The following is a 25,663-nucleotide window of genomic DNA, read 5'->3' as shown; positions in this document are numbered from 1 at the left end:
TGAGAATTAAAGGCTATTTAAAGGGAAATTGCACAGGGAGCTTGCTTCATATGTACACAAAGTTATACTGCAATGTAGTTGCCTGTCCAGCAGCAAAAATATGTAGTAGAAATGGGAAATCTTGACATACACAGGCATGTAGTAGTCTTCACTCAAGGGCTGATGTTAGTACCACAGCTTCATATTAAAGGAAATGTTTATTTCAGTATAGTCTTACATTATAAAATAATGCCAATATGTGTTTCCTGCTCTGATCTGATAAAATATTGCCTTCCTTTGATTAAGATACATTACTAGATTGTACCCGTTGAGTCACACTGATGTATTAGCTACTGATCCAGCCTAGCATGATGTGATGTTAATTGCTTGAGCTAAATGACAGAGGTTGCATTCTTTCACTTGCTATTTATCCTTCTAGCTATTTGTTTTCTGTTCTTACAAAGCTGCTGTTTCTCCAATATCTGTTTGACTGTCCCAGGATTTGAACATTTAAACCAAGAAATTACGTGCTTCAAAAAGCGTGATATATGTTTGGTTTTACCGTTTGTGTGCAAAAGCTTACTGTTTTGCTTTTGGCATGCAAGGAGTGTAACGCATAAATTAATATACTAATTTGTTACTTTCAGAGGTGGTGACATCAAAGGAGTGCAGCTAATATTTTGACCAGTATGTTGTGGTGCCTGTGGTGATTTATTTTCTGTCTGCTTACTTAGTCCCTACTCTATTTGAGCAGTTTACAAATGGTACTGGATTTAACTTTACAATTCCATATCTAGCAAGCTACTACCCAAGGTAAGAAATGACTTCTGAATTACACAGAGTGTTTATGGATCAACCAGAAAATGAATCCAGCCAGCCTGTTTCTTAGCTGCAAAACTGCTTCTAAAAGTAACTCCTTTTGTTTTCTGGGAGACATGTCAGGTGTCTAGAACTAACCTGTAGCTGAATTCTGTGGTTTTTTGAGGACAAACATGATTTCTCAAGTGACTTGAGTTAGAGGAACAGTAAATGATGACTCACCAGTGAGTCACAGTAACTCTGTGGAGGCCAAATAAAATGTGTTAGGTTAATCTAGATGAAGAAGAAGAAATTAAGCACCCAAGTCTAAATGAATTTAGGACACTAAAAATTTCAATACAGCTGTTAAACTGCACGTCCTCAACAAAATACTCTGCCATCTAAATCCCTTCAATGTTTCTTCGCACCTTCATGTCTTCTGCCTAGCTCCAGTTTCTGTGCCAGATTTAGCCGAGTATAGGATTCACTGGGAGCCCCTGCCTTTTAGAAAGGTGCAAGCTCCTCTCTCTTGCTGAACTCAAACTCTGGTTTGGTTAATAGGATCAGTCGTGAAAGCAAAGCTACCTGGTAAGCTCTCGCCATCAATCACTTGCTGCAGATATCTGATGCGGAGCAGCAACTGTCAGTGGGTGAGCATGGGTAACTAACGCTGTAACACCTAGCTGACATTAATAACTTACCAGTTAAGGGTAAATAGTTGTCCCTGTGATATTGTACTCATTTGTGGCACAGGATTTGGCCAGCCATTCCTATACCGCTCCATTGGTTTCGTCTGTATCTCCATACTTTGGCCTTCGCATGAATGGCAGCATGCTAATCATATTTAAATAAAGGACAGGGGCCTTGATTTAAAAAATAAAAATAAAGATTATCGTCGCAGTGGTGTACCTGAATAATTCTTTGATGGTCTGCAGTAATTGCTTCCCTGAGGGCAGTACATTGTGAATGCCTAAGTGAAGAAATTTTATGTTGCGTATTGCAGCAACCTGGTAGATTAGAAATGGTCGGGTACTGTAAGTCAGCTTTGCACAACAAAGGTTGAGGGGAGATAGGATTAACTGATCTTTTTAGAAAAAGCTAAAGAATAATGATTACATGTGTTAGCATCTTATTAATGAGGAATAAATTAAAACTGAAATTGCAAGAAAGATGCTAGTCAGCAGAAGAGGAAAGGTCTATATTAGCTCACCAATGGGAAAGGGAACTTGAAACTGGTTTACAATGGAGCTGAGCAGTTTATGAAATAAATTGTTGGATGGTCTTGGCGTTAAAAAATAAATGCCACGATTTTAGGAGAGGTGGGTGTCTGACTGCTGTCTTCATGAGGGGATTGTAAAGCATTTGGTTGGTTGGTCGGTCTCATATTTTAATGAACCCGAAGTTGCAGTAATTCTGCTGAGATATCTGTGGATGGGAGGAACCTTTATTTTCCCCGCAAGATGCACAACTTCAAATTTTGTCTTGGTTGTTGGGGTTTTTTTTCTGCTTTCTTCCTGCATTCCTGTGAAATACTGGCAGTTAGATACACGAGTGTTGGGTAACGTACCCTAATGCTTTTGCTGGTATTGAGAGGCCTCAGGCACTGGGATGTCGTGTTCCCCTGTAGTGGTAGGGTTGGGTGCAATAAATGGTTCCTGTGAGTCCTGGGCTCCATCAGGCAGAGGATCCCAACTATCAAGGGTGGTCATATTCCAGGGAGCTACCTCATTTTAAGGAATATTACTAAGAATGTTTAACATTTTCAGAATGAAGGCTGGCACCTTAAGTGTAATATGGCAGTGTCTGGACAGTCTATAGGAACTCAGAGCACTGAAGTAACTTCATAATTACATAAGTACATATTACATAATATACGTAATTACAAGCGCACTGTTTACATGCTCTGTATGATCTGCAGCTGCTTTTACAACTGATATTTTTAGTTCCCCCAAAAATACATGGTTGCGAATTTGTCACGTTAATGTTTTTATGAAGAACTTAAATGAAGAAAAATACAGCACCACAGTTAGTAAGTGTAGTGACTCATTCTGAATAAAATAACAGGTGGTTATTTCTGCAAGTTTAATCCCGCAGAACTTCCATTAACAACAGCAGATATTTTTGCAGAAGTAACATTTAGCTTTCTACCTGTTTGTTCATACATTTTAGAACCATTTTTTCTGTATTTTGTGCATATATTTACTAATGTTAAAATGTTTTATTTTAATCTGCATTTAATATTCACCATTTTAAAATTTAAGTAGCGTGTTTCTCTTACAAGAAGTACTTGCCCCTGATTCTTTCTTCTCTGCCAGTAGTTTCTACGTCTCTGGTTTATTTTTTTTCAAGGTTATTGTTTCTTCAAGTTGTTGGGTGTTTGGTTTTTTTTTTTTCTCCCTGCAAAACCAATCTCATCACTTCATACCATGTAGAATGTTCCCATCTGGTCTGCTGTGTTTCTTTTTCCTTTCAAATGTTGAAATTTAACATGCTCTTTGAAATGAGGATATAATTGTTGTAGAGCCTGCTATTACAGTACACCTTTGGGATGGATCTGGTGTCCATATAGAGTGTTCCAACTCTAAAATTTAATCTTTTGGGGTTTAGAGCTTTCTGTTTTGTTTGAAAATTTTATTTTCTAACTCATGACTGAAATTAACTTCCTAAACATGAAGTGAGCATAAACTCAGTTTAGAGTCAGTATGTATTTGTGTATATGGCCTTTCTTTGCACACAGACATCTCAAGTTTCTAGTAGAAGTTAATCATGGCACTTGAAATGTTTCTGATGTTCCTGATATTCTCATAAAATATTATACAAAGGTCTGGGACAAAGGTCTCTGGAATAGGAGAGAAAGTATGGGAAAGTAGAGGAAAGGAGCTTAAAAGGGATGAGGGGAAAAGCAAAAATAAGAGGAAAAGAGTGAAGTGAAGGAAAAGAGAGAATTGTAGTCCTTCAGTAAGAGTATGTTCTCCACCTGTAGATGTTTAATCTGACTGTATGTTACCAAACAATTAATTAACATAATTAAAAGAACCAGCCCTTTTATTTGCAGTACATGGATGGATGTTTGTGCCTGCCTACTGAAATACAGGAACAGAAATTCCTCCAGTGATCATGAGCTTTGGGAACAGGGCTTTGATTATTCACAGAGGAATAGAGTAGCTTAGGTTTGGCAGGGCCACTGGCAGTCATCTAGTTCAACCCTGCGTTCAAAGCATGTCCAACATGAGGGAACAGGTTACTTAGGGCTGTGTGTCCAGGTTGTATCTCTGAGGATGGAGATTCTAGCTCCGGGCAACCTGCTACAGTACTGGACCATTACTACCCGCAGCTGGACTTGTTCCAGTATATCAATGCCTTTCTTGAAGCGAGGAGCCCAAAAGTGGACACCATGATTCAGGTTCAGGCTCAGAAGTGCTGAGCAATCACTTCTCTTGGCCTGGTGACTACGCGCTTGGTAACGCAGTCCTGTGTGCGATTGACCTTTCCTGCAAGGGCGAACTGCTGATGAACGTTCAAAGGATTCTCCAGCTCCTTGTCTGCAAACCTGTTTTCTAGCCAGTCTATACTGTTGCACAGGGTTATTCCAAGGCAGGTGGAAGACTCCGCAGTTAGTTTTGTTGAACTCCGTCAGGTTCCCGTCAGCCCATTTCTCCGGCCCATCGAGGAATGGCCGAATGAGGCCTTGCTCTCCCAAGTGTTGACTGCTCCCTCCAACTTGATGTCGTTCACCAACTTGCTGAGGGTGCACTCTGTCCCATCATCCAGCTTGTTAATAAAGACAGTAAATAGTGTCGGCCCCAGTGTGAATCCCTGAGGGAAGCTGCTGGTAACTGGCTGTCGCTTGGGCTTTGTACTGCGTGGTCAGAAGCCTTTGAGTCCAGCAGTGCGCCCGGTTTCCCTCAAATCTGCTTATCCAGGCCATATCTCCCCAGTTTTTCTTCATGGACGCAAGAGGAGGCTGAGTCAAAGGCCACCCTAAAGGCAGAGCGTACAACATTCGCTTGTCCCCTTCCTTGTCCACAGCGCCAGAGTCACCCTTGGTAAATCCATACGGGATATTAGCAATCTGTCTGTCGTGTGGCTGGCAATGGCTTCTAGGAGATTTGCTCTATAACTTTCCCAGGGACAGAAGTGAGGCTTGTGTAGCTACCTGAATCCTCTTCTTGCCCTCATTGAAGATGGGTGTGACATTTGCATTTTTCCAGTCGTCGGGAACCTGCCCTGATCACCATGATGTTTCGGTGATGATAACATGGGCCACCTCCCTCAGCGCCCTGAGTTACATCCCATCTGGTCCCATTGACTCCAGTATGACCAGCTGGGCTCAAGAGCTTCCTAGCTGTCTTCCTTTAGGGCAAGTGTTGCTCCAGTCTCGCAGGAGGCTTGGGGACCTGGGAGGCCCAAGGACAAAACTAACCAGGGAAAATTGAGGTGAAAAAGGCATGAAGTGCCTTGGCTTTTTTCATGTCCTTTGTCACTAGGTCCCTTTTTCCACTGGGCAATGGGTCCACGTTTTCCATAGCTGTCCTTTTGTTGTCCCTTACTGTGTCAGTCATATTCTAGTATTGTTACGTAGGTAACTCCTCTGACAGACTCGTTGTAGATAAGCAGCATCTCCTTATAGATATTCTAAAACAAGGCATGAGTGATGTATAGAAAATTCCGAAGGCAACAGAAAAGATTAATTGAAATTTTCAAGGTAAAAGTACAGAATTACATAATGAAGGCTGAGGGCAAAAGTTTATTCAGAATAAATTTTCACACACTTCAGTCACCTGTACAAATGAGTTTCACAAAATATTTTGAAGGGCACTAGTTTTGACATTTTAAAAAATGATTCCTGAATGAGTATTTGTGTGATACCTATTTATACTAGATGTGAACTCTGTCTAAAAAAACACCTGATGTCTTTGGAGGCATATGTCTGTGGTGCCTACAAACTTACTGTTTTAGGAGAAAAGGTCCATCACTAGGTTTCCTCTAGGTCCTCTAGATTTTCAGATACTGAGCAGTGTCAGACACTGGACTTTGAATTAAACACATCACTACCCTCGACTGGGGTGGCGTTTTCTGTGGTCTCTGTTTACATTAATGGTGAATATTAACATTTAAGGAGCCTTTCAACATTCTCTAATCTCTTTTTAAAATGCACATGCAGTCATGGGAAATTCCTTTTTGTACTTTCCCATCTTATGATTGAGTGCACTCTTGCATGTGAAATCTCTGTTTCTGAGTCACTATTTATCACAGGAGGAATAAAACCTGAAAAGCACACCAAAATTTGGTAATCCCTCAGGTCATTTGGTAAAAGTAGAAAGAAATCATTTAAAATTACTTTTCTAAGAAGGGAAAAGATCTTTTTTCTTTTTTTTTCATCTCTCTTCACTTAATAAAATCTTGATTTACTTCAGTGAATATTGTCTACAATGGAAGCACTTCTGATGAATTATTTTTCTATGTGGCAGTCTTATAGCTCTGCCAATAGACTCCTACAACTTAAATAATTTAAATTTATTTTAAGAATGTGTTATGTGTGTTTATACAGGTGTTTTCTGTTTATGTAAGAAGGATTATATGCAAAATTGAACATTTTTCAGTAGTTCCTGAGTTAACATTCTCTATACATTCAAGTGCATCTGACTGTGTGTTAAACGGATGGTGCTAAAAATGTTCCTATAAGTAAGCTGTAGTTAAGTCCTCAGAGAGGAAGCTTTTCAGCAAGCTGAACTTCAAATATAACAAAATTATAACAAAATGCTTTTAAGCCACAGCCCATTAATGAGTAAAAATAATATTTGAAGGGGGTTTTTTCATAGCTGTGGGTGTTGCATTTGGCAGTTATTCAGGAAATGTAAGTTTTGATATTCAGACCGTCATTTCACATAGTATTATTCCTATCAGTAGTTCCTCCAGAAGGGAAATGTATTTTTGAGTGAACACTTCAAGTTATTTAGGTCCTGGTTTGTGCTATTTGCAGAATTCCAGCTAAGATCCCTTTCATGTAAAGGCCTGTGGAAACTGCAACTCTTGAAAGTTTTGATAAGCTGGTGAGCAGTGAAAAATTACCCCGTGCAGCATCCCACACCTCTCAGACACAAGACAACACAGAACCACGGGCAAGGATTCAGCTGGGGGAGATGTGCACCTGAAGCTACCTTTTTTTATTCCCCTTCTCCATCCTAGGAAGTATTTTTGTTCTACAATCTCTCACATTCATGCCTTTGGCATTGGTTCTGCTGTGGCCTCTGCTGTTGTCACTAATACTTCGTTCAGTTTTCTGGGTGTTTTATTGTGAGGAACACAGGTTTTGGATCTGGGTATAGGGATGAGATGCGCTAGTTTATGTTCACAAGTTCAATCTAGGTATCTGGAAAGGTGCTTGAGTCTTAAATTTCTGAAACTGCTTCCAATGAGCGTTTAGAAACTTAATAAACATCTTGTGCTGTGATTAAGGTGGGGACCCTAAAGAAAGTTAGTTATTTGTAGGGCCGTGGAAGTCACTGGCATAGGGAAGTTAAATCAAACTGTTGATATTCCCATCTTAGATACTGCAGTCTATTGGCAATCCTGTAACACCTCAAGCCTGGGCAAATAATAGGAGCTTAATTTCATAAGTGAAGTCATTTCCATAACCTTTGGGAAAGGTATAATCCTCACCATTTGTCCATTTGAATCAAAGAGGTTTTGTTCTGATGCCGGAGACTACTGCTGTTCTTTGTGTGCTTTGTTTCGTAGAAAGTCTGCTGTTAGACTAAATATGCTGCCTTCTCTGCTGCTTCCAATCCTAAACATTTGGAAATAAGATACTTTTTGCCACCTGTTCTTCTCATTTGCTAATAAATCTATTATCCTGAATGCTGCCAGTTATCTAATTGTTGGTTCCCAAGGAACACCTTTGTTTGCAAGGTGGTTATTACATTTTGATTATTGCGTACTTAGGATTAATTCCTTTTTATTGTTTTGCACTACTGTTGCTAGTATCATTCTTATTAACCATCTATATCTTTCTTTTTGCAGCTTGGGTCCTGTGTTTGCACTGTTTGTACCGTTTTATTCCTCCATTCCAAGAGTGCAGGTGGCACAAGTATTAGGCCACTTTTCTATCACAAACAAGACACTGGTCTACATACTGGGTTTACAGGTATGGTATGTACTTGCTTGTTCATCTTTTAATGAATTACTAATGTAGTAATTAGTATTTCTGCATGTTCATCTATGCAATTGTGATGCTTCCGCATGTATGATTCCACATATGTTTAGCTAGTGACTGTCCCATCAACTGAAATATTGAAAAATGTGTGTTGCTAGTATGCATTTTTACATGCTGAAGTGGTGGGCAAGTGATCTGTTCTTCCATTGTCTTCTGTCTTGATTGTCTTGCACAGGACATATATAATATATATATAATATAATATACAATTCTACAATTTTTTTTTTTGGTCAACAAAATGGACTAGACAAAAATAGATGAAAACAAAACCTGATGATAAGGCATATGTATGTTTTTACCTTTCTAATTTGCTTGTATTCTTGATTTTGTTTATTTTCCCCTTGTCTGTTAGAGCTCAAACAAAGCTATAGAATATAGTATTTTTCTATGGTAAGACTGTTGGTAAATAATCAAGGTTTTGGCTGAATTCCACTTTTATGTAAATTAATATTATTTGTATATCAAGCATTACCATGTGACAGGTAATTTAAAATAGTGTAATGTAGAGCACAGCAATATCATGTAGTATTATGTTAAATTTGAGTGGGAAAATATAGGTGCTTGTCAGAAAGGCAGTAATTGTTCAAAAAAACAACAACAAAAAAACCCCAGCAGCCTAGAAATGAACGGACACTCATGTCACAACCTGAATTATGAAACAGGAGATGTGCAAACTTATGAGAAATTATACTCATTTTTATATATTATAGGGACTCAAAAATAGCTCTAGCACTAGCAACGGAAAGCACCGTAGTTATGTGAAGCGTGGTAGTGAGTATTTTAGAATGAATGGTCAGTTTCAGAATATTGGCTTGTGCTCCACATGAACATTTCATTCATCCCTTTTGCTGTTCAGCATTTGGATTCCTTCAACTTCTGCTCCAACACCTTATTTTCTTGATCTTTCAGAAATCTTGTTTCCTCTCTTCCAAACCCATGAATACCACCATTATTCCTGTCTTTGGGCAAGCCATGATGTTGTCTGAGCAATTTTTCATCGTGTTCTTTGCCTTTTGCTTTTGTACACACACCACCTTCGATACAGCTCACTGCTGTTACTAATCACTGTATCTTCGCTGTATTTTTCCCTGCTGCGTACAGAACAGTTGCTGCCATCACACAGAGGCTGAGGGAAAAGTCATTTGCCTTCTCCTCCTCTGTAAACTCTGCCCTTATCTCAAGTCACTCTTTCCATAGTCAGAAGTCTAGAGGGAAGGTGTTCTCATGATTCATTCAGCATCTTGCAGAACTATTTTAGTAACCAGCATCAGTCTAATTTTCAGCCTATTTTTCCAGTTGGTAATAACCTTTTCCAGGTGATTAATCACGTTACTAGAAACAATGGGCTGCCCTGTTGGCTTATCAGGATTTTCTTAAAAATTCACTCCAGCCTATTTCTGTGATTTCATGTCAACAAATAGGCCGCTGGGTGAGAATTTTATTTCTTTAATTTTGATGCTCATGCTTAGTCTCTCCGTGACTGCACATCTGAGAGCTTCACTTGCCTGCCTTGCTTGGAACTCTTCTCCTATTGCTGCTGAGTCATTTCCTTTGCTTCAGTCTATCTTTCAGACTTGTTTTTCTGTGCAGCCTATAACTGACATCCTGTTATACTTAGTACGCTATATGAAAATAAAATGTATTGTTCTGTAGAAGGAGAACAATTGTTGGATCCCTGTGGTTTTTCCACTTCTCCTGCTTCTGGAATACATCTTTTTTTAATGTTAAACTGAATTTTCATAGAGATAAGTGTCTGACTTCTCCCATTGTCATGATAAGTACATAGCCTATATAATATTGCAAGATCGTAGTTCGGACAACAACAGCTTTGTAAAATTAAAATTTTAAATCACTGCTCTTGTCTTCTAGCTCTTAACGTCTGGTTCCTACATCTGGATTTTAGCCTTAAGTGGATTGGTAAGTCTTACTGTTTTAAAAATCATGTGTTGCTTAAAACGCTCTGTTATGTATACAATCAGTGCAGTATATTTGGACTCAAAAAGAACTGAAATTACTGAGTAATATTTTTATTTGTGATGGTAAGTAGAAAGTTTTCGTCTTCAGCTTCCAAAGGTGTAAAGCACTAGCTGGCGGGTGATAAACTGACAGACAACAAAAGAGCTGGTTAATATTTGCAGGGTGCCACTGTTCTCTGAGTTAATTTTGTTGCTATGGATATAGCTTTAGACCCACAACTACAAATGAGACTATTGAGGAAATGCTGGAAATGTTTACCCTATTGGTTGGGGGTTTTTTCAGTTTTCAGCAAGCCTCAAGCTTTTATTCCAAAAAGCAACTTTTAACAACTTTGCTGTGAGGATTTTTCATGTTTTGCTGTTCTCATAGGACATCTGTAGTGTAGCCGTTTCTCACTATGGTAACAGCAGTAAGGGTGCAAAATCACTTTCTTCACACCGGTCAGATAAAGTCGGTGTGGTCTGTCTTTTTCCTTTCTGACTCTGTTCTTGGTACTAAGGCACTTAGTGCTAAAACAGGTTGTACTAAATCTTCCAGATTGTTAGATACTGATAAGCTTCTTTTAAAATTTTGCAGACTTGGAAATTAAGAGCTCGGACTCTGATTTCTTCACCCAAAATACTGTCTGCTTTTCAAACAGTGAAAGTGCCACCTCTTGCAAAGAAAGTCATTATTAAGTTGATGCAATCTTAAGAACTTAAATTGTGGCCTTGCTATTTAGAACCTAGTAATTTGAATTTATGGTGAGCTCAGAGTGAAATGCATGTGGACACTTCACATAATGCTGCTATAACTCAGTAGTTTGGTCTCTTAGCATTTGCATTGACTGTTCCAAAATATTCTGTGAGCTCACAGGATAACTAACAGGAGCGACGGAGCGGTAAATAATGAAGTCTGTGCAGCAGTTCGGTCTGACCATAAATATCGATGAATACAGGGCAACTAACAAACCAGAATTTTGCTATCCTGCAGATCAGCCCAAGCCTCTGTGCCCACCTAAGGATCTGTGACTTCCTCCAAACACACTACCCTTCCTGTTACTCTTCTGGCTCTTTTAATAGCCCTTCCTTTTGAACAGGTGTTCATTAGAGAGGGAAGGAAAGGAAAGGAAAGAAAAGGAAAGGCAATTTAACTCCCTCTTTCCTGGTTGCAGGAACTGTACGTGTACTTGGTTATACAGACTTACAAAGAATGGCTCAAATAGGTTTGGTTGTTTGGGGTTTTTTCATAATATATTATGTGGTTCTTATTTTGATTCGCTTTTAATGTACAGTTTTATTCCATTGTATAATGCAACATTCTTAGGATTCTTTTTCATAAATGAACTTTTTTTTAATTGCATGTTGACACTGTGTTTTACATAGGTATAAGTCCATAGGAATAAACTGAGCTTTCTCTGTGTCACAGGAAGGTTTAAAAAAATCATTTGAAGTTTTCATATTGCTTCAGTCAGCATAAATTAAGTCATCATCAATAATGATGTGTTTTCAGTCTCAATTTTTTCTGCAGCAAGCGGAGAGCTGCACTCTACCATTTTGTAATAAGTGCTACAATCTGGAAAGAAGTTCGTGTTAGGAATTTCAGCCATTTTTTGCACAGCATATGTGTCACACTCCTGTGAATAAGAAGTCTCTTTTTCTCCTCTGTTAGAAATGATAATTTGACATCTTTTGAGAAAACTTGGTATAGGAGTAAAATTTCACAGTATATTAAATAATCTGAAGAGGGATATGAAACACTATAAAGGTACCTTTTAGCACTGCAAGTGTAGATACTTGATAACATATGTATACGTACAATTACAAAAATATGTATGTTGTCAAATCAATGTTAAGACATTCCAACAACCTATGTATTTTTGTATTTCTCACTGCTCTTGATGTTTTCTAACATATTATATCTTTGTTGAATCAAATTTTCATGTATTTGTACAAAAAGGCTGAGTAAATGCATGAACACCAAGTCAGCTAGGTGTGATACTTAGTCACTAGTTCATTGCCTGTTAGAGACTTCACTGTCTGTATTTTTAGCTCTAATGATCACTTAGACCCCCATATGACTGTATATGGAAGCTGTTCTGCAATTTAGCTTTTGTTGCACTTTTGCTGATGTGGGGTATTCAAATGGATGGCACTGGCACAATTTCTGAATTGTTGTCAGTTTCCACTTTCTCCACCATGTTCCCGGTTAACGTTAATTTAAATTCTCACAATTTATATTTTGACATGTAATGAACACTCTTAGACTAAATAGAATCTGACTTTCCAGGTACAAGATGTGGCACTGGAGACTGATTTCTGTGTTCATCCTTGCTGTTCATCTAATGCTGTTAAGACTTCCCTGTAAATTCCAGGCAGGGTGTAGAGCAACTGGGAACTGTACTGCCTTGAATTCTTGTTTTCAGTGGTTTTGAGCCATGCCATCATTACAGAAATGTGTTTGCCTGTGTGTATGAGTCTCATGTATGCAGGTAGGCATTGATGTAACGTGCCTGGTGATAGGGAATTTTAGACAATTTGTAGTTTGATGCTGGATCGTTCTCAGTTACAGAGATGACAGCATGTGTTTTGTTATTGGAATACAAAAGGTCTGCTGTGTCTGTCTTTGCCATGAGGTATGTCTTCCTAGTTCTCTAATTTTGAATCAACATAGGAATACGCTCTTAAAGGCAGCTTCTTTACTCTCCAGATGAAAGTGGAGTACCTCTCAATTACCATTCTTTTGTTATGTCAGTATGGGCCTGGTAATTTCAGTTGCTGCTGTGTTGTAAAACATGCTGTTTAAATACATGATGCTTATTTACAAAAAGGGGAGAATTTAAAAAGTAGACTGTAAACAAATTCACAAATCTGATGTAATCAGTAATCTGTAATGTTATTATTATGATTTATGACACTAATTTAGTTTCTTGTGATTTGTTTTGCCAGGAATATACCATACTTGGTACATACAGTCCAGATTTGTTTCTTATGATAGGGTGGTTTTTTATGTCATAAAATTAGGAAACTTCATATTAGAGTTGCAGCTGTATCATGAAAGTCATACAGCCTATTTGCATTTGACTTTTAAGCCAGAAATTCTTTCAACAGTTGTTTACAGAAGTGCTTCTATGTAATGCATATCACTCAGTTTAGTGAAGGCCAGAAGCAGTTTCCCTACTATTTTTTTTCTTTAAAACAGTTAAAACACCTTAGAAAATGGTATCCACTTGAGTGTTTCATTGGACACATACATATCAACCCATCTTCTCTCCCCTTTTCTTCCCCCCCCTCCAGCTCTCTTGGGTTCTCAGCTTACATCTCTCATTGCTATACTCTTGCAGGATCGAAATTTGAGGAGCATATCGAGGCTTGCTCAATCATAGCTACACCATACCTGCTTTAAGAAGTAAGCTCAGGTTGGTACCAGCAGATGAGAGATGCCCACTGGGACATGCAGTTCCCTCCACTCATTAGTATAACGTTGTTGTCATACAGATCACATGCCAGGGTTTCTGCTAACCTTGTAGCTAGGGCTATATTTCATAGGGGAAAGGTATCTTTCAGACCCTTTCTGTGATTTTAGTGTTGTAGCCTCTTTCTTCTTACCTAGTGTCATTTGTTTATTTGTTTGCAAGGTGATCTCTGTTGCATAAAGTTCGAAATCTGGAATACCCCAAATCTTCTGTGAGCTGCCTTGAATTTGTGTAAAGTTCAGTTCAAACCTTAGGAAATCGAAATTGTCTTAACCTTACGAATGCTGAAGTTTCTAAAACCCTGTTTACTTTGCAGATTTCACTAAGCCAAATACAACAGCTTTCTGCATTGTTTCTGTACTACTCTGTGATTTACTTTTCTCAGGTTGTATGAAAAGTTGCACTTCTTATACTTCAGATATTGGAAAACTGTAGAGAATCTGTAATTTAGAACATGTACTTTAAAGGCTTAAGGTTAAGATAGAAAGTTCAGACAGTGTTGAGTGCTTGGTTTTAATTTCAGTTCTGATTTTTGAATGCTTTAGTTCTTATTCATATTTCTTTGAAATTGCTGACTTGGTTTTACACAGACTACAGGTATCTGTTGTTAAATGCTCCCAAGCATACTTGGGATCGTTTTGAGTCCTGTTTCTTAAGAACATCACTCACCCTTTCTGTTATTCATTCAGCTGAGGTATTTTTCTATAGTGAGTTCCTGTTCTTTAGGATCGGCATTTACAGGATAAGATGTGTTTGGCTGGGAAGCAAAATATTTAAACCAGACTTTCATTTTTTTAGTTCTTCTCTTAAAAGTAACATTATGTAGTTAATATCTGATCAGACCTAAGACTCATTGATTTTTCTTGTTGTTATTATTCTTCTTCCACATCTTTCTTGAGTGATTTTGAACAATCCTTACTGAATTCTTTTTGTTGTTTTAAAAAAAAGTTTTGAAGGGTATGCAGAAGCATTTGTATTACCCCCCACACACAGTGCAGTATTGACACTTAAAATATCATCCCTTCTACATACTTAAAATTAGTATTGAATACGTGCTGACTTTCTCGAAGAGAATCTTTGATCAGAACCTGATAATGTAGTATGCAGTTACCTCCACATTCATGTCCTGCCATGCGTCCTTCTTCATCCTTCGGTTAGTCTGGACATCCTCCAGTCATCTACATTTAGTCTTATGTAGATCTTTAGTCAATGTCAAAGTCTGATATGCTTTGAATTCTTTGTAATTTTATAATTATAAATGGTGATTCAGGTAAGTCTACTTATATCTAGTTAAATGTCTTATGGTATTCCTTTGGTGACACAGAAGAGAGTCAGTCTAATAGGATTGAGTTTGGATAATCTAAAAAAATATATGAAAGTTATGCATTAATTGTTTTTTATGCTGTTGATTTATAGCCAAGCAATATTTGAATTGGAGTTCAGGATAGATAAAAGTTAATTATTTGCAATAACTGAAATCACGTTTTTAATTCATTCTTTTAAATTTAGAATTTATGAAAAGCTATAGTGAAGGCAAAACTTACTAGAATTATGAAAATTAAGAAATAATTAAATGATGTGTTACTGTTTTGAATATTGTTTTTGTGTAAAGTAAAATCTAGTGCACTCACAATAGCATTAATAGTTGCTGTATAAAAGATGCAAAAAAAAAAAAAAAAAATTGACCGCGATAAAATTTCAAGACCTGATACTCAAAATTAAAACACCAGTACTACAGGGTCTTTTTTGGATTATATGGATAACTACAGCTCTTTTTCAGGAAAGTTTGTAAAGATGCAGAAAGTGTTATCAAAGCTTTTGATTTCTTTTCTTTTTCTTCTTTTTCTTGTCAGTGTTTCTTGAAGTCCTAGCTCAAGGAGTCAAAAGATTTTTTGGGAATGTCAGCTTTCATAGTAGTAAAATAAGCTTTTAACCTTTGTGTAAACTACCACTTCAAAATCCAAAAGAATGTCCCTAAGGCTTAGAAATCATGAAGGAAAGTTGGGGGGGGGGGGTTGGTTGGTTCGTTTTAAACCCTTATGATTTTAAGACAGTCTTGCTAGTGACTTTTTGGAACTTGAGTTGTGATTTCTGAATATTTGACATTGGTTTTACAATATATGTATCAGTAGTATTGCTAATATCAGTGAGACTATTCACTTACTAAAAATTCTGCCTATGCTTAAGTACTTTCCTAAATAAAAACATGTATTCTATGTGTAACTGATGTGATTCCCCTTCGCTGATAGAACTGCCCACCAAAGACCAAGTATTAAGACGGGTCACAGAATCACTGAGGCTGACATCTCTCCAACCCCCCTGCTCAGGCAGGGCCACCCAGAACTGGTTGCCCAAGACCATGACCAGTCGGCTTTTGAATATCTCCGAGGATGGAGACTTTACCACCTCCCTGGGCAACCTGTGCCGGTGCTCGGTCACCCTCACGGTGACAAAGTGTTCCCTGATTTTTCAGAGGGAACCTCCTGTGTTTCAGTTTGTGCCCGTTGCCTCTGCTCCTGTCACTGAGCACCACTGAGAAAAGCCTGCTCCCTCCTCTTCATTCTCCCCCTTCAGGCATTTATCTATTTCGATAAAATCCCCCTGAGCCTTCCCTTCTGCAGGCCACAGTCCCACTTCTCTTAGCCTCTCGTCACGTGAGGGATGCTCCAGTCCCTTGATCATCTTTGTGGCCCTGCGCTGGACTTGCTCCAGCAAGTCCATGTCTTTCCCGTGCCGGGGAGTGCAGAACTGGACACAGTACTCCAGGCGCAGCCTCGCTGGTGCTGAGACGAGAGGCAGGATCACTTCCCTCGACCTGCTTGCTGACAATGCAGTTCAGGAAGCTCAGCATGTAAGTTGTGAAGTGCATAGCCTGAAATGAGAAATGGAAAAGCAATAGAATAACAGAGATCGGGAAATGAAAAAGAAGCATTGTCTGTTTGTCTCCTGACTTTAGGACAGGTGCAGATATCCGTATGTAAGCTAACAGATGTGCTGAATACCACCCAAAACTAACATGAGGTATCTGCATGTGGGCAATGGTCAATATTCAGTTGAGTGACTGTTGGTGACTTAATTTGAGATGAGTGTCTCTACGTTCTACTGACTCTATTGGCTTAATTTCCTCTGTGGTGGGAGCTTAGACAACTTGCTACGTGTAAACACATGACAACTGACTAAGCTGACAATACTTACTCCTGCATCAGTTAATGCATCTGAAAAGAAAAGTAGTTGATGCGCCTGGCATACAGGGGAAGTGAGCTTGTAATTGTTTGGGGAGGAGGGAGATACAGATATTTCCAATTCTGGAAGAAGGAGAAAATATTGGGAAAGGAGGGGAGAAGGTAATAATGTGTCATAAGATATTTTCTCTTTTATATCCACGGCTTTTGAGATCCTGTAGAAAAATGGATTTTAGTTTTCAGTTTGTATATCTCTTATAACTTCTCAGCTTCTCTCTCAGATCTGAGGAAGAGTTTGTGTGCCCCAAATCTGGTCTACTTGGTCAACTGTGCCAACTAGTTCAGTAAGAGGTAGATTGCTTCTATCAAGCTTTTCTAGCCTGTACGTGTACTCCATCATGGCTGCAATGTTACCATTGTTTAGAGAGGGAATCAGTGAGAGTAATTCAGCCTTGTGCGTAATTTGGAGACATTTGCCATAGGATGAGTCACATCTTAACGGTGCCCGTTTCTCTCTGTTGACTATGAAACCAACTTCAAACAACCAGCTCATAAGTAGGCTTTTAAATTGCAGATGTCTGTGTTGAGGTAGATAAATCCAGTCATGATCGTAGAATCATAGAATGGTTTGGGTTGGAAGGGACCTTAAAGATCATCTAGTTCTAAGCCCCCTGCCATGGGCAGGGACACCTTCTACTAGACCAGGTTGCTCAGAGCCCCATCCAACCTGGCCTTGAACACTGCCAGGGATGAGGCATCTACCACCTCTCTGGGCAACCTGTTCCAGTGCCTCACCACCCTCACAGTGAAGAATTTCTTCCTTATATCTAATCTAAATCTACCCTCTTTCAGTTTAAAGCCATTACCCCTTGTCCTATCACTACATGCCCTTGTAAAAAGTCCCTCTCTGGCTTTCTTGTCGGCCCCCTTTAGGTGCTGGAATGCTGCCATAAAGTCTCCCCAGAGCCTCCAGGCTGAACAACCTGAACTCACTCAGCCTGTCTTCATAGGAGAGGTGCTCCAGCCCTCTGATCATCTTTGTGGCCCTCCTCTGGACTCACTCCAACAGGTCTATGTCCTTCTCATGTTGGGGGCCCCAGAGCTGAACGCAGTGCTCCAGGTGGGGTCTCACAAGAGTGGAGTAGAGGCGGAGAACCACCTTCCTGGACCTGCTGGTCATGCTTCTTTTGCTGCAGACCAGGATACAGTTGGCTTCCTGGGCTGCAAATGCACATTGCCAGGTCATGTTGAGTTTTTCATCAACCAACACCCCCGAGTCCTTCTCCTCAGGGCTGCTTTCAATCCATTCTCTGCTCAGCTTGTATATGTGCTTGGGATTGCCCTGACCCATGTGCAGGACCTTGCAGTTGGCCTTGTTGAACTTCAGGAGGTTTGCATGGGCCCACCTCTCAAGCCTATCAAGGTCCCTCTGGATGGCATCCCTTTTTTCCGGCGTGTCGACCGCACTGCACAGCTTGGTGTTGCCAGCAAACTTGCTGAGGGTGTGCTGAATCCCACTGTCCATGTTGCTGACAGAGACGTTAAGGAGCACTGGTCCCAATACCGACCCCTGAGGAATGCCACTCATCACTGCTCTCCACTCGGACATCAAGCTGTTGACCGCAACCCTTTGAGTGCGACCATCCAGCCGATTCCTTATCCACCGAGCGGTCCACCTGTCAAATCCACGTCTCTCCAATTTAGAGACAAGGATGTTGTGCGGGGCAGTGTCAAATGCTTTGCACAAGTCCAGGTAGATGATGTCAGTTGCTCTTCCCTGATCCACCAATGCTGTAACCCCTTCCTAGAAGGCCACCAAATTTGTCAGACATGATTTGCCCTTAGTGAAGCCATGTTGGCTGTCACCAATGACCTCCTTATTTTCCATGTGCCTTAGCATAGTTTCCAGGAGGATCTGCTCCATGATCTTGCCAGGCACAGAGGTGAGACTGACTGGCCTGTACTTCCCTGGATTTTGCTTTTTTCCCTTTTTAAAAATGGGGGTTGTGTTTCCCCTTTTCCAGTCAGCGGGAACTTCCCCAGACAGCCACAACTTCTCAAATACGATGGTGAGTGGCTTAGCCACTTCCTACGTCAGTTCCCTCTGGACCCACTGATGCATCTTGTCAGGTCCTGTGGACTTGTGCACCTTCAGGTTCCTCAAACGGTCTTGAACGTGATCTTCTCCTACAGTGGGTGGTTCTTCATTCTCCCAATCTCTGCCTTTGCATTCTGCGACTTGGGCGGTGCGGCGGGAGCACTTGCTGGTGAAGACTGAGGCAAAAAAGTCATTGGGTACCTCAACCTTCTCCATGTCCTGAGTAACCAGGTCTCCTGTTTCATTCCGGAGAGGGCTCATATTTTCCCTAGTTTTCCTATGTCTTTTATGTAAAGAGGTTTGGTTAACAATATGATGATGATCGCCTGCAGAACTTTAGCAGAAACCCGAGGGAACCTATCCGTAGGTCACAAGTACAAGTTAGGAATAGATGTACTGTGCTGAAGTAGCAGTACAGCCATGCTTGCACGTAAACAAAGAATGATTGAAATCTGATAATGACTGCACCTGACCAATGAAGATAGCATTGATGGACTCTGAAGAAAAAAAAATTCAGGGTATCTGGGAAATTTATGAGCCCAGTCAACTGGGAAGGAAATTGAAGAGAATTAGTTTATTATTATTATAATTTTTTTTCTGTCAAGCTAACTGTTGCAAAAAGCTGTTTATACTCTTACTAACTATTTCTGCAGAAAAAAACCAAACAAAATAATCTGTTGTATTACAATTACATTGCAGGTTATAACTACAAGTTGAAAATACATGTGTAGTGGTTTTATTTGTTAGGTGATTTTTGCACCATCTCTCTTGGTTTGAGAAATGTGTTTCTCTAATCAAGGTAAATACAGAATCTTGACACAAACTTTAACCCCTTGTTTTGATTCTAGCTTAGAATTCAGAACGTACTAAAGATAAAGCAGATAAAATGGGTATAAAAATGTCACTTCACCTTAAGAATACTGCTATTTGCTTTCAATTTGTTGATATCTAAAAATAGCAAAGTCTTGAATACATATGGTGACTATATTTAAACTATTCAGAACAAAATAATGAGTATTTGCTGTCAATTTCTAACCATTAGGCAAAATAATTTTCAACTTCATTTTCTACACCAATCTGCCTACTGTTTTTTCCATTTTATTTCCTTTTTTAGTGTTAATCAAGTACAATGATTTTAAATATCTCAGTCAGTAGTGGAGCATACATGTCTGTCATGTAAAATATTGGAGAGGTTCCCTGTTCGGTTTACCTAATGTAAAAGAGAAACTACAGCTACTTCCTTTTTCTAAAAAGTGTACAACTTTGGAGGGAGATGAGGGAAGGGGAGGGGAAGTTGGGCTTTATACAGGGGCGGGAAGAGGTTAGGGAACTTCATGTGAAGGACCAGTAGTACTAAGCCATGATGTTAAGAAACTGAAAAAATATAAGCACACTTTTTACTGCAGCATGCTACCCAATTTCCAGCAAACTCCATTTCCTCTACTTAGCATTGTGCCTCATACGATACGGTGGATGAGGTTGTAGGTTGTGGTGGTGTGACCAACAGAAAACAACTAAGATGTGTTTTATGTTGCCAGCCAAAAATTCTCCATTCTAACAATGTGAACTTAACTGCAATGTCTTTCTGTGGTGACTTTTTAGAGCCTAAAATACTGTGGAGACTCATCTGTTTGGGGAAATAGACCTTTAATCTGATGTACAGTGCTGAAGTTGGGATATAATGACATCATCTTATCTTCATTGAATAAACAAAGTTGGCTTACTTTCTTAAACACTAGAAATTCACTACATGTCTGTAACAGAAATGGTGTAAAAAGTTACATTATACTTTGCCAAAGCTTGGGGGGGGGGGGGGGGGTTAATTGTATATATCAAGTTCTGCATATGAACCAGCTAAAGAGGAAGTACTTTGGAAATACTTGACATTAAGATGAGTGTATGACGCTAAACCAGACTGAATCACAAGACCTGTTTTAACTACAAATGTCTCGATTCTGGGTTTATTGGAAATATGCAAATAGCTATCTCTTCCTCACCAGATGAAACTTCCTGAAAATTTGATAAAACTGAGCACAGCCTTTAAAGTGTCTTATACTTCCATCTAATAGCTTTATAAGTGGAGTAGTAAATCAGGGAGTGAGGAAGGGGAGTGGCACTGAAATCCTAACAGATGTGCAGGTAACAAGGTGGATTGCCAGTGTATACTTGGTGCTCTTCACTGCTGAGTCTGTCCTTCCATCTGTTTATAGTTGTGAAGAATTGCAGTCTCACACGATTGCTCTGAACAATTACTGGTCCACAGTAAGTTTCTTGGCAGCTAGATGCAGAAGATGTACTTTTCTGCTAGTCCCACACGGTTTTGTCTTGTTCGTTCACCAGGTGCTTTTTATTTTAGATTTTACTGTGAACCTTATATTGCCAAACTTCTCGACTTCCTGCTTTGTGAGCACAGAAGTCTACATGTTTGGGTTATGCAATGAATTTCTGTCCAAGGCAGGACAAGGAGGGGCCAAGACACTACTCTGCTGTTGAGGAGCAAGGAGAGAGAAGACAGCCCACTGCAACTGGTGCATTGGCTGTAGACCAGGCACGCTACTCCAGTGAGCTCAGTAAAGCTAGGAAGGCAGGTAGGAGCCATGCGTGTGAGTCTCACACACAGTGCTAAGTGCCAGTCTTCATTTTAGCGGCATCCATAATCTTTTAGCCTTACAAAGCCTTTTCTTCTGACTAAATGCTCTGGAGTGACTTGCTCTCTACAACTGCCTGGAAGGAGAGCATAATGAGGTGGTTGTTGGTCTCTTTTCCCAAATAGAACAAGAGGAAACAGCCTCAGGTTGCACCAGGGGATGTTTAGATTAGATATTAGGAAAAATTTCTTCACTGAAAGGGTTATCAAGCATTGGAACAGGCTTCCCAGGGAAGTGATTGAGTCACCATCCATGGAGATATTTAAAAGGTGTGTAGATGTGGAGCTTAGCAACATGGTTTAGTGGCGGACTTGGCAGTGTTCAGTTAAAGGTTGGACTTGATGATCTTAAGGGTCTTTTCCAACGTAAAAGATTCTGTGATTCTATGGTTAGCCATCTCCACTTAGAAAAATATGAGAATGCTTCTACTGATGCAGCTACTAATTGTTGCTTGCAGTACACTTTGCCTTCTGAGACAAACAAGTCCCAAAGTTCTGAGACTAAAAACATGCTGCTGCTATCTCTTTGCTGTATTTTTTATCTTGAGTTGATAAGAAAATGATTCTGTTTGTGGTTAATGTGTTCAGACACGTGTCAAGATTTGTCATACATTCAGGGAGATGTAGATTTTCCTATCACTGCTTGCTGTGTTTTGTTCTGTGACTTTTTGAACCCGTTCAAGATTTAGGGTGCCCTGAAAACATTAGACCTTAACAAGGGAGGTGATAAGAGTGAGCAGAGAGAGATCAGTATCTGGGAGGGACATTTGGAAGACATGAGGGAATGCTGTTGTGATGTTGGACAAAGTATTTTGAGCAGGAGCATTTTCCCTGCCTGGTTACCCCTGTGCAACCAGGAATGCAGAATCCCTGGGACCAAAGAGGAGGCCTGGCTCCATAGCCTGATGACACAAGGTGGGAGGAAGGAAGATAATTTGTAGGTTCTAATGCTGCTTATGCATTTTGCATCTAAGAAATCATCAGATTAAAAGTGTGTGTAATATTTGCAACCTGGTTCAGTAATTCTTGCTCCCAAAAAAGTAACTTTCCTGGTAGCCCTGTAATCTAGGTTTTCTTGAACCTATCTACGTAACTGTCTTGGGACCAGGTGGTTAGCTTCTGAGGGACCTTCTTGCTAGGTAGATACCTCAAGCACTACATACCAAAAGTAGATGAGTTGCAGAAGTGGTACGAATTTTCCTCCACTTACTCTTTGGCTATTATAGTTCTATCTTAGTTTCCAGTTGATGTGCACAAGTTTTGGTCGTGGGCTTACAGCCATCTGGAACAGTTTCACTAGAGCTGAGGAAAGAATTTCTGAGGTCATGAAGGAGCTTCTGTTCCAGCACCCTGTCATACCAGGAGTCCAGTCAGGACCTTTCTTTGAGTACAGAAAATTTTCGTGAAAGGCAGCCTTCACTATGATGCCAGAGATTATGGCCTTCCTCTTATCCCATCCCATTTACCTCCTTCCTCATAGCACAAAAAGGTTGAAGGGATTAAGGGTAGTTTAAAACTGTTCTTTCTCATTTGAGAATGGTAGCCTGTGTTTGGTGTTATATCCAACCCTGAGAGCAGTCATAAAATGAAAGTAGAATAAAATGAAAATCAGCGTTTCCCAAAGCAGAATGTATTTTTGTTACGTCTCATTATCTCACTGCATAATTACCGATAACCTTGTAAATAATCTGAAAAATATCCCCCTCCCAAAGAATGTTGCGTTTTTGTATGCTGTCTGTCTTTGCATGTGCAGCAATTCATTTGGTATGTATATACAAATGTCAGTGAGATAAAATAAATAACCCCAGTTAAATAGCTCAGGTGTGGAGTTTCTACATTGCTTCTAGCATAACTGGATTGTTTGGGTATGTTTACGGATTTTTTGGGCGTTCATATCCCTTCCGGTTCATTTCACACTGTTGTCATAGCATAATTCTTGTGGCATAACAGACAGTAAATAGTCACAAATACTGAAATGTGGCATAAAGCAGAATGCAGACTCTGAGTTTGTGCAAGAACTTTGGCCTTTCTGCTGGACTACTTTGGGCTTAAGTGCTAGGGGTTCATAATGAGATTTAAAATGATGGCTGAATGATTACTGTAGATCATTTATGTATGGGGCACATGGATTTCTGTTGCTCCTCCTGAATCTGAAATGAAATCAAGCCCCAAGGCAAGCACGAGTGTGAACGCAGGGAATAGGTGTTTTTCTATAGGTGGGAGAAGGGCATCACAAAAACTGGCTTTTTCAATATCACAGTTTTTAATGAACTGGTTTTTGAACCTTTGTTTGGTTTTTTTTTTTCTCCTAGAAGGTAGATGGGATCCTTTTGGAATAAGTCTGTGCATACTCTTAGATTTAACTTCAAATCAGCAGTTTTGCTTTTGTTTTTATGGGAAGGAGAGACTTGGGTGGTGGGGGCAGAATCCTTAAGGGGGGTTGTTTTTCTAGGGAGTGTTTACAATGCTTCAGCATCCTCAAGGGCAGCCTTAATCTTCTCAGGTCAGCATGCAGCATACCCTGACCAGTTCCTTTACTAGAAATGAAAATTTTGTTTGAATTTGACCTGCTTGAGAAAGGGTCTCTTGGTTTGGCCTCAGATTCGGAAACAAAAAACTCCAAGAAGCTTTCTGAGTCATAGGAAATGCAGTACACAAATTTAAGAAAGTAACAGTCTGTAGTTGTGGGGAAGTTGGAGGTAAAGAAATCCCCTATCCTTTCTCTGATTCTTGTCTGAGAACTCTGGGTAAGTATAATAAAAAAGTGCTTTAAAAAACAGAAACACCAACTGCTCTCTGCAGCTAAATACAAAGTATATTTGATGTATTTAAGTTTTTTCGTGTTTTTTTTTTTTTTTAACATTTCATTTTTGGTTTTAGGTTTCTGGTATTTGCTACAATAGCAGTATATTAAAAGTTCATCGAATTCTTTGTGTGCCCAGCTGGGTAGCAAAGATATTTTCTTGGACTCTTGAACCAATCTTCTCATCTGCGGAACCAATGAATGAAGTTCGAGTGGGAATGGGAGCAACAGTTGACATCCAGAGGCAGCAGAGAATGGAGTTACTGGATCGTCAGATCATGATGTCTCAGGTTGCCCAAATGAGGCGGCAAAGGCAGCAGCAGGTATTGATATATGTTCTGTAAGGATTATGTTAAGTTATGGGAAAAATACATGTTTGGTTCATGTATCCTTTGTGGTTCCTGTTTCTTAAAAAGAATGTATTTCTTTATTCTTCTCCATCAGTTTTTCATAAACTGTTGTACTGCTAATAGGCATTTAAGTGTTTTATATAGCTTTATATGTTAAAACTGCTTCACAAAGTGTAAGCAGAATGTCAGGCAATCCTGTAAGGATATCGACACTTCTGGCATTCTTTCACCAAAAATGAGGCTGAAAGGTAAAGTGATTGCCTCTTGGTGATCTTTAGTAAGAGCCATTGTGGAAAGTTAGGAAGTCATAATGCTCCTGACTCTTCTGAGTATTTGTATTGTTAGCATCCTTTTCAGAGAGGTTGAAAATTGTCTATGTAACTCCTTTGTTTGCGGATGTACTTTGAATAATGTAATAATGCCATGTTTAATGCTCTTGTTTTATTTCCTTATTGAATAGAATAGCAGAGGCTTTTTATTTTCTCTGTTTTAGTCAAACCAGCAAATGCAGATATTCACATACTTGGTGTTTTATGGGAGTAAAACAAGGCAGATGATGTCTCAGTTCACTTTTTCCTGTATCTTAGATGTATGTGTTACTACTCTTATCAAACCTAGCGGACAACATAGGCCTTGCATTGCTCTATGTGAATGTATATTGCTCATAATTTAATCACAGCCTAGTAATTTGAGGTCTTTACTGAGCTTCCTCTGTCTGAAACACAGCTCTGTACTAATACACAAGTTCTCTTTGTATTCGAGGTAGTGTAGTGCAAGTAGGTATAGCTATGTTACCATTAATAGGTTGCCAGAATCAGAGGTGTGATGGCATAAAGCTTTGGCCAACAACTGGGGTATGAATCTTTGTTTCCAGTCCCTGATAACGTAGTTTTGTTTTCCTTAATTTCTTAACGTTTCAGTCTGATGAAATTGTTCCTCAGGTGGAAAGATCCTGATCTACTTTTCTCAATTCCCATTAGAACATTAATCAGTTTTAGCATAAGAACTGAACTAGAAATGACTCAATTCTTGAACATTGCCGTTGTAATAGAAAATGCATTAAAAGTGTCTGTTGGGCTACAAGCTGCTGGGAGGAGTGCAGCCAAGTTTCTTCAGATGGGAGGAAGAAGCAATTTCCAGTTATGAAGGACTATCTTTA

General features: G+C 39.5%; 1 protein-coding gene across 1 annotated transcript in view; it reads left to right on the top strand.

The window, feature by feature from the left end:
* UBAC2 (UBA domain containing 2) overlaps positions 1-25,663 on the top strand; it is a 105,095-nt gene that overhangs the window by 58,849 nt on the left and 20,583 nt on the right. The window contains exons 5-7 of the mRNA XM_075045927.1: positions 7,801-7,924; positions 9,863-9,910; positions 24,232-24,477. Coding sequence (XP_074902028.1) covers positions 7,801-7,924; positions 9,863-9,910; positions 24,232-24,477 — 418 coding nt within the window. The remainder of the gene's footprint in view (positions 1-7,800; positions 7,925-9,862; positions 9,911-24,231; positions 24,478-25,663) is intronic.

This window comes from Buteo buteo, chromosome 14 (genome assembly GCF_964188355.1).
Source record: "Buteo buteo chromosome 14, bButBut1.hap1.1, whole genome shotgun sequence".
Lineage (NCBI taxonomy): Eukaryota > Metazoa > Chordata > Aves > Accipitriformes > Accipitridae > Buteo > Buteo buteo.
This window is presented reverse-complemented; position numbering and strand designations above follow the sequence as displayed.